The 9,781-nt window shown below is 46.3% G+C and overlaps 1 protein-coding gene across 1 annotated transcript; it reads left to right on the plus strand.

Moving 5' to 3' along the window:
• Gja8 (gap junction protein alpha 8) lies at positions 1 to 1,323 on the plus strand. Its single transcript, XM_021656147.2, has one exon. It carries the CDS (start codon positions 1 to 3, stop codon positions 1,321 to 1,323), a length of 1,323 nt encoding a protein of 440 aa, XP_021511822.1.
• Positions 1,324 to 9,781: the final 8,458 nt, after the last annotated feature.

Genomic DNA, 9,781 nt, shown 5'->3' on the forward strand with positions numbered 1-9,781 from the left:
ATGGGTGACTGGAGCTTCCTGGGAAATATCCTGGAGGAGGTGAATGAGCACTCCACCGTCATTGGCAGGGTTTGGCTCACGGTGCTGTTCATCTTCCGCATCCTCATCCTTGGCACCGCAGCCGAGTTTGTGTGGGGCGATGAGCAATCTGATTTTGTATGCAACACCCAGCAGCCCGGCTGTGAGAATGTCTGCTACGACGAGGCCTTTCCCATCTCGCACATCCGCCTCTGGGTCCTGCAGATCATCTTCGTCTCCACTCCGTCGCTGATGTACGTGGGGTATGCGGTACACCACGTCCGCATGGAGGAGAAGCGCAAGGACCGCGAGGCTGAGGAGCTGTGCCAGCAGTCCCGCAGCAACGGGGCTGAGAGGGTACCAATCGCCCCAGACCAGGCCAGCATCAGGAAGAGCAGCAGCAGCAGCAAAGGCACCAAGAAGTTCCGGCTGGAGGGCACGCTGCTAAGGACCTACGTCTGCCACATCATCTTCAAGACCCTCTTCGAGGTGGGCTTCATCGTGGGCCATTACTTCCTGTACGGCTTCCGCATCCTGCCCCTCTATCGCTGCAGCCGCTGGCCCTGCCCCAACGTGGTGGACTGCTTTGTGTCTCGGCCCACTGAGAAAACCATCTTCATCCTGTTCATGCTCTCTGTCGCTTTTGTGTCCCTCTTCCTCAACATCATGGAGATGAGCCACCTGGGCATGAAGGGAATTCGGTCTGCCTTCAAGAGGCCCGTGGAGCAACCGCTGGGGGAGATTGCTGAGAAGTCCCTCCACTCCATTGCCGTTTCCTCCATCCAGAAAGCCAAGGGCTACCAGCTCCTAGAAGAAGAGAAGATTGTATCGCACTATTTCCCCTTGACGGAGGTTGGAATGGTGGAGACCAGCCCACTTTCAGCCAAGCCTTTCAGTCAGTTTGAGGAGAAGATCGGCACAGGACCCCTGGCAGACATGTCACGGGGTTACCAGGAGACACTGCCCTCCTATGCTCAGGTGGGGGCCCCGGAAGTGGAGGGGGAGGAGCCGCCTGTAGAGGATGCCGCGGAACCTGAAGGAGGAGAGAAGAAACAGGAAGCAGAGAAGGTGACCCCGGAAGGGCAGGAGACAGTTGCAGTGCCAGATGGGGAGAAAGTAGAGACCCCCGGAGTGGGGAAGAATGATGAGAAAGAAGAGCTGGAAGCTGAAAAGGTAACCAAGCAAGGGCTGCCAGCGGAGAAGGCGCCTTCACTCTGTCCAGAGCTGACGACCGACGACAATAGACCCCTGAGCAGGCTGAGCAAAGCCAGCAGCAGGGCCAGGTCGGATGATCTCACCATATGACGTGGTGCAGAAGAAAGTTACCCCACCTCCAGCTAAAACAGACCGAGATAAAAAACAGCTGGTACCAACATACTTTGAGTCTTCTGTGTCCCTTGGGTCAGCCCTACCCCTGGTTGGATAGATGCTGTTCTAGAACAATGCACGCTGTACAACTAGGGGCCTGCCTTTCCCCCCTGTACGGAAATCAAGGTAAACCCACTGTCCTAGTCAAGTTCCCACTTTCATATACCTGCCCTGGTCTTCTATCCCAACTGCTATGGGGGGGAGGAGAGGGAAGAGTCCTGCTTTCCTCCTCAGTTCTCCATGGAAACCCATCAGGTCAGAATTGGCAGGGTTTGGCTCACGGTGCTGTTCATCTTCCGCATCCTCATCCTTGGCACCGCAGCCGAGTTTGTGTGGGGCGATGAGCAATCTGATTTTGTATGCAACACCCAGCAGCCCGGCTGTGAGAATGTCTGCTATGAATTGTGGTTACCTCATAACTTTTTACTAGTCCTCTCTCAAGCCAACTAACTCAGATGAGATTCTGGGAACCCAGCACTTCCTTAGCAGAAGCCACTGACCCTACATGAGTGATGTCAAACTCCAAAGCCCACAGGACCCAGGCGGGTGATTTAAATAACAAAAGTAGCCCTGCTCTAATATGATTGTGAGAAGAAGGGTCAGGAAAGCTGGACAGCCGAGCCAACAGCTAGCCACTTCCAGCAATGTTTTCCTTGATACCTGGAAATCTGGTTTTGTTTTGTTTTCTTTTGTTTTTTATGAGAAACCAGAAATTCAAAATATAATTGAAATTTTAGCAACTTAATTTTAAATATAATATGTGGACCAAATGCAAATACATCCAAATTTAACCTGTGTAGTATCAAGTTGCAATATCACTTTATATTAATGAGCCCAGATTTGCTATGGAATTGTGCTTTCTCTCTCTATCTCTATCTCTTGCTCTCTCTCTTTCTCTGTCTGTCTCCCTCCCTCCCTCCCTCTCTGGTCTTGGCCTATTTTTGTGGTTTCCCAACCTTATTTTACCACTTTGAAATGTTTTAAGTCATCAGACCAGGAGATGCCCAGAGTTCTGGCTGACCATTCTGTTGGGCTACTGTCCCCCGTCCCCAGGATTTAAAGCAATAGAGCCTTTGTATGGGAAAGAATTCTGCCCTGAGCATAGTGAGAGAAAGCGAGCAAGCTATCAAACCTCTGCCTGTAAAATAAAAAGGCTTTAGGCTTTCAAGCCCGATTGCAGTTTTCTTCCCTGAAGCAACAAAAATCCTTTTTTAAAATTCCCCTCTTCCAACATCAGTATTCAGCCTAAAATCTGCGTCTCCTTATACCAGTGCTCGGAGCATGACCAGTTCCAAGCTGGAGGATGTCTGCCCACAGGCCTGTCCTGAGGGAGTCTGCTCTCGAGCGTTGCTCAGACAGAATGAGCACCAGAAAGCTACCAGCAGGGAACTGACAGGGGGAAAGTATCTTACTCTATCACCTACAAACTGGGTGCTCAGTCAACATCCAGTCCAAGCTTCATCCCTAGAAGGGAAACAGAGACTAAAGCGGACTCTCATAGGCTTCACGCCCTCTAAGCCTTCAACCAACCCACCTCATCGAGTCCAGTCAGGGAAAAATATCAAGTACACATGCATATTTCACACAGGGAACAATTTCATTCAGTCAGTTCATTTCTAGAACAGATACAGATAGATAGATAAATAGGTAACTAGGTGATAGATAGATGATAAGTAGATAGATAGATAAATAAATAAATAGATAGATAGATAATAGATATGAATAAAATCAGGTACTGGTGACCTTGATACCTAGCTATCTGATTTTTTTAAAGAGAAGGAAGAAATTCATGATAATGGGCTTCCTTTCCAGCTCAGGACAGCCATGAATGCAACCCAACACAAAATCATAAATGTACTGTCTTAGTTTGGGTTACTATTACTATGATGAAACATCATGACCAAAAAGCAAGCTAGAAAGGAAAAGGGCTTTTTTGGCTTACATTTCCACATTGTCATCCATCATTGAAGGAAGCCAGGACAGGAACTCAAGCAGGGCAGGAACCAGGAGGCAGGATCTGATGAAGAAGCCATGGAGGGGTGCTGCTTTCTGGCTTGCTCCTCATGGCTTGCTCAGCTGCTTACTTAGAGACCTCAGGACCCCCAGCCCAGGGATGGTACCACACACAGTGGGCTGGGACCTCCCTCATCAATCACTAATCAAGAAAATGCCCTATAGGCTTGCCTACAGCCAGATCTTATGGAGGCATTTTCTCAACTGAGGATCCCTCCTCTAAACTGACTCTAGCTTGTGTCAAGTTGACATAAAACTAGCCAGAACACTTGCTTTAAACATTATAAGATTTTTGTAACTTTTTTGTGCTTCAAATGCATGATTCTCTAGTATGAACTTTATAGGTGATGGAATCACAATTTCAAGAGGCTCAACATGCCTGAAAAACTATGCCTCATGGACTATGTGTCAAGGAAATGGAAAAACTAAGTTAATAGGACAGAGACTTGGACAGGAGACCAAGGGACCAAGGAAAACTCCCAGCCATACTCCCTGCTAACACCACCCAAACAGAAAAAGTCTTTTTTCAACCCTCTGATTTCTGCCTTCATTTTAATATACTTAATCTGGATAAGCCTTCAAAAACCCTTCTTCCCTATGGAAGTCAGTGTTCTCATTGCCTGGTGCCACATTCTAAGCCAGAACAGTTTTAAAAATAACTTCACTAAAAGGCTTGGTTTATTCTTTATGGTTGTACCTAGGAAATCTCTATTTGAAAGAAAAGGGCTAAATATATGTTTATCCAGAAAATCAAAGTAACAAACTTTCAGTGGAGGATGGTATCAGGCAGTGGACAGTTGAACAGAAGAAAACATTTACCTTCTCAGTCTGTGACCTTCTGGTTGCCACTGGAATCTTATCCCGGCCAGGCAATAACAGCCCTGTGGTGTACCCTGAAAACAGTAACAGAAACCCAAGCCCGAGAACCTAGAGTGTTCTTGACCCCCACAGGTTGCCCTGTCACCCCGACAATTATGACTATGGTTTTAAAGAACCTTCTTTCTCAAGGCTCTGAGTTCAATCCCTGGTACCTCAACTAAGACCAAATTTTAAGCAGAAGAAAGAGAGAAAAAAAAAAAACTAAATCCTGTTTTAAGATGACGTTGTGAGTGCTGTTTGGAACCAGTTGCAGATGGGCGGGGGGGGGGGGGGGGGGGGGAGGGGGGTCCGGCCTCCTGTCTTGGCTGGATGCCAGTGAGTTGTTCCCCCAGATGAAGCAGTGTCTAGCTTCACTGCCCACACCTGCTCAGGCCCCCACGTGACCTGCTGTTTCCTGTTGCTCTTCCCAACAAAGAGGAGTCCAGGTCGGAAAACACAGACCCAGGCGCCCAGCAACAGGGACTTCCTCTCACTTTCGCCAGTTAGTGGCTGTTCTCATTGTTATCACACCCTAACCTCTCTATACCTCAGTTTCCTGTCCGCAAACAAACAGTGGCACTGCCAGCCTCCCTCGGGTATCGGAGGGGCTGTCACACCTGGAGCCTGCCTGGTAGAGCCACTTCTGAGAGGTTCCTCCAACAGCAGTAAGACGAGGTAGAAAACGGGTGGGTGGCTGCCATCTGCCCCCTCCCTTGTCTGCCAGTTTACACTTTCTAGGAACTGCTTTCCTCAAAAGAGACTCAACAAAATGTTGGTGAGCACATGATGAGCAGGGACAGGGTTAGAATACGGTTTCCCTTCTTCAGCTTCCACATAGCTCCCGTCAAGTCCCATTCAGAGGTACCTGTGTGTCCTGCCCTTTGAGGTGCATCCCTGGGCTCTGTTTGGGGACAAATAATCATGGCTGCCCCAGGATTATGATGATTCTGGGTTCCATTAGGTCCAGCTTTACTTCCAACTCAGTCCCTCATTAGATAGAGCCCCAGAGCACATGGTCCTACCAATGAAAGATGCCTTGGCTAGCAAGATAACACAAGTGTGGCTCCTTCCAGAGGAAAGGGGTAATGACTTGATAGCAGTCTTAACTCCACCATCAGGGGGGTCTGTACCAGGAAGCCTAGAGTCACTCAAAGTTCAGTCAAGCTTGTCTGTGGAATACCTAGCATTTGGGGCTTTGTGAAAAAAAAAAATTATCTGGTTTTCATGACTTTAGCCCCTGACATTCAGGCGATGCATCCAACACAGCATTGAACAAATATTCGCTGACATTTGAGAAATGTGGCAGCCACCTCTTTCTAACTCTGGAGGTGCCAAGTTATCATTTCTCTGCCCTTTATGGCAGTTTTCTGTGGGTTAATAGGGAGTAGAAGCCTTCTCCTTTATAAGGTCCACTTCGTCTTCTCAAAGACCTGCTAATGTGGAAGTAAAAAAGAAAAGAAAGAAGGCATTGTCCAAACTGTAAAGATCATACTGTAGAGTGTCCTTAAGCAATGACACTCATCAGTCCCAAGTAATGACCAGCTTGTTAAACCGAGAGACTGATAAGACATGGGACAATGGGTAAAATAACGGGACGTCCTGAAAGTCTGAGAATCCCATTACAGAGAACATCTTTAATCACATGAGAACCTGCAGCAGGCGATGCTCAGGATTCATCTACCAGAGCTCATGTGCGAGAAAGAAGGATGTGTCAGTTCCAGAGACTGACTCAAAGCAGGAGAAAGAAGAGCATACAGAACTGCTCAGCTGAAGCCCCACAGAAGGCCAAGGGCAGGGCTAGTGCAGACCACCTTCTTCAGTTCCTGAGGGGGTGACGGGCACACGAGGGGTAAGAATGAGCCCACATTCCAACAGCACTTTGCACCCCACTCCATCCTCTCCTGTCTTCTTCCTCTGACTCCAAACCAGCCTTTTATGCATATCATGTACAACCATTGCCCAAAGCTAGCAGAGTCTAGGTAAAAAGCGTAGGGATAGGTTGGATGGAAAACTCCTCCGAGTGTAAATATGTTCTGTGAGATGTAGTGTGTGCCTAGAAATTATGACAGAAGAGACAGGGAGGTTTCCCTTTCTTGAAAGTATTGTAGTATAACCAAATGTGTCTTTGGGGAAGGGAGGAGATAAAGGAAACATAATTCTAGATTCAGCAATTAAGTAAGACGAGAAATTCTATGAACGACAACTCAGTCACCACTGCTTTTGACAGTACAGCTCCCAGAGCCTTGGAGAAGATGCCATTCAATGTCAGCAGTGGCCACCAGGAGGAAGGGGAACAGACTAGAGTCTCTAGTCTCACTGCTTCCTGGAGATTTCCAGGGCAGCAAACAAATTCTAGAAAAATTCGGAAATGTGCCTGGAGAGTTGATTTCTCTATGTGGTTTCTTTTCCACCTGTGAAATACGAGTAAAAAATGAGCTAAGAGATGCATTCAAAGTCAACCTCACCGGGAAATCTCTCGTGAGCAGCAGCGTTGGGATGGTGGTCCTGTATTTTCAGCCCTCCCCATTCTTGTGTCAGAACTAATGCGTACATGTTAGATTGTTAACAAAACAAATAAAACTAACTTGACTTTTAACCTTTGCTTTTTTTCTCTATCAATTGAGTAGGAAGACTGCCTCGGTTTGTAATTATTATTCTTTTGCGGTTGGGGTCCTGGGAAAGGAAGGAAGAGTAGGATGCTACTAATTGTTTAACAGCGCTCTCCAGGTTAAAGAAGCCCTAGAGTGTTGGTTTTCCTTTCTTGATTTATGTAAGTCCATCCACCATTATCAATTTTGAATTACCAGCATGATGTCACTAGCAAAATTGTGAGCTATCCAGTAACACAGTACCAAGTTTCCCTACCACACAACTCATGTGCAATGCACAGTGTATATAATAACCTCACTGCTATGGTTTGGATGTCCCCAACAGTCCATGTGATGAGAGGCTTGGCCCCCAAGGTATTGGTATTAACAGCTGGTAGAACCTTTAAGGCCTAGTAAGAAGGTCCTTAGGTCATTGGTGGCATGAGGTCATTCTCACATGATCTATGGTGGTTCTCATCTGACCCCTTCCCAGTTCTAATGTGACATTCTGATAGTTCCTCAAAGACGGTAGTTACAAAAGGAATAACTGTGGCCCCTCCTAGATACCTCTATTTCCTGGCTTGAGACACGACTGCTCACTCCAACACATGCTTTTGCTGTCTGCCATCTACCACAGAGCCCTCAGCAGGTTTGAGCTGATGCAATCGCTACGCCACTGGACCTCCCACACTGCGAGCTACATAGCACTACTTTTCTTTGCTCAGAGCCTGCAACCAGTATGTTTTTTACAGTGATGAAAAACTGACTCATGCACAAAAGACAAATAGCAAATTAGGAAGTGATAAGCTTTGATATGTTACCTTCTGTTCCATTTTTAGGTTTATACAATTTAGTTGCTAATAGTGAATGAACTGGCTTGCAATTCCTAAAAACTGAGCAAAGGACCTGCTCGGCAGATCCAGGATACTTGTAGGTGAAATGAGGGAGAATAGGATTCAGCCAGGGCAGAATCTCCAGGTCAGCAGAGTTGCTGTTTCCTCTCCTACTTTGGTAGACTCAAGGAGAAGCACAGAGCACACCCAGTTACCCATGGACAAAAGCAAAAGAAAGCATGTGTTCTCGTGTTTGCCCTTCAGAATGTAAACAAGAGACAGAGTATTTCATTAAGTATGAAAATAAATGTATACGTAGGTTAGTCAAAAGCTTCTGCCTGGGATTTATCACGTCTCCTCTCCCTACCATGATTAACAAAGCCCTTTATAAGTTGTGCCCAGTCATTTAGAAAATACCTCTTTTTACCTGCTGGTATCCTCTTCTTTCCTAACAGTGTGATTTATCGACAGGAACCATCCTTTCTTCTTGCCTTTGTCGGATGCATATGGGTGTTTTGCCTGCGTGTATGTCCGTGCACCTGATGAGGGCAGAAGAGGTCATCGGATCCCCGGGGGTTGTGAGCCACCATGTGGGTGCTGAGAAACCAACTGGGGTTACCTAGAAGAGCAGCTAGTGCTGCTAAGTGCGTCCCTCTGGCATCTTGATGGGTTCTTAGTTGATGCCCTGGGTGGAGGTTTGCTTTTGGGATTCACCGGGTCAATCAGACACAGTCCCTAGAGTGTCCCTCATGTGTGGAATAACAGAAACTGAGAATTGTTGGAATTCATCCGTGATGGCACTAGCCCTTGAACATCTAGACATCCAGGAAATGCCTGGTTCTTCTTCTTTCTTTCAGACTGTTTTTAGCCTTCCTTCAATTTGCCAAACTGCCCCAGAGTGTCTTCTTTTCCTTTTTTTTTTTTTTTAATTCAATGTTGCTCCCGATGACTTACAGCACAACAATCCTACATGGATACACCACCCTGAAGCCTCGTCTTCCACATCTCTGAGCATGCATTTGCCTTAGTCTGATGGAACCAACATCTAGTACCTAGTATCGATAGTTCTGGTACACGGAATCAAATAAATGCCATGTTTCTTCAGATCTGTGTCTCCTGGCTTGTGAAATTTCACAAATTCTAAGACAAAGTTTGTTGCTACTTCCTTTGAAGACCTGGGATACCCGAGAACCCTTCTGTTGTGGTACTTACCAAATTGTTTAATTGGGGCTGGCTCAGTGGGTAAAGGCACCAGCCACCAAGCCCAAGAACCGGAGTTTGATAACCAGGATCTACACGGTGGAAGGATAGGTTGTCCTCTACAAGTGAGTCATAGTGTCTATGACTAAATAAATACATGTAATTTTTAATGCCTTTAATTTACTGGGACAGATACTTTATCGTGTGTATCAATGCATATTCAGTACTTCTGATGAATAATTGGGCGAATTATCACGTCCACTCGGCAGGAATGAGATGACTGGCCAAGCTCTACACAAACAGAGCAGGCTAGCACTAAGGATACGTCTGAGAGAGTGTCTCCCTAAAGGCCCCAGGTTTCCTTTGTCATAAATAAATATAAATTCCTGGTGTCATCAGAGAAACCTTGGGGGCCACATACTGAAGATGGAAGCCATCATGTTAAAGATTCTGTCACCAGGGTAACTTTGGAAGCCATCTAAGAAGATGTCATCCTTGGACGACTAGAAATCAGAGGACGCCCCTATCAGTCCCCATTATCTGAGTTTGTAGACTAAGTCTTTCTTGTACAAATCCATGGAGATGTCAGGATTTATGTTACAGTAGCTATCCTGATCTGTTTACAGGAACTGATACGTTGAAGTTAAGTGTGCCTGTAACAACAATAAAAAACCTCATAGTGTTTGCTTTAGTGAGCACTACAGAAACAAAAATCAAGGCTTCATAATAGAGCCCCAGATAATTCCACACAAATAGTCAGTAAAAATATTACTTCTGATGACTTATACATTAGTTACATATTACTGTGTAATAATAGCTCCAAGACATAGCTGCTCCAAACAAGAAAGACATCTTATCTCTTGGCCTCGCTGTGGGTCAAGTCTGGAGCATCTTGGAGCTGTC

This window comes from Meriones unguiculatus, chromosome 10 (genome assembly GCF_030254825.1).
Source record: "Meriones unguiculatus strain TT.TT164.6M chromosome 10, Bangor_MerUng_6.1, whole genome shotgun sequence".
NCBI classification, from domain to species: Eukaryota; Metazoa; Chordata; class Mammalia; order Rodentia; family Muridae; genus Meriones; species Meriones unguiculatus.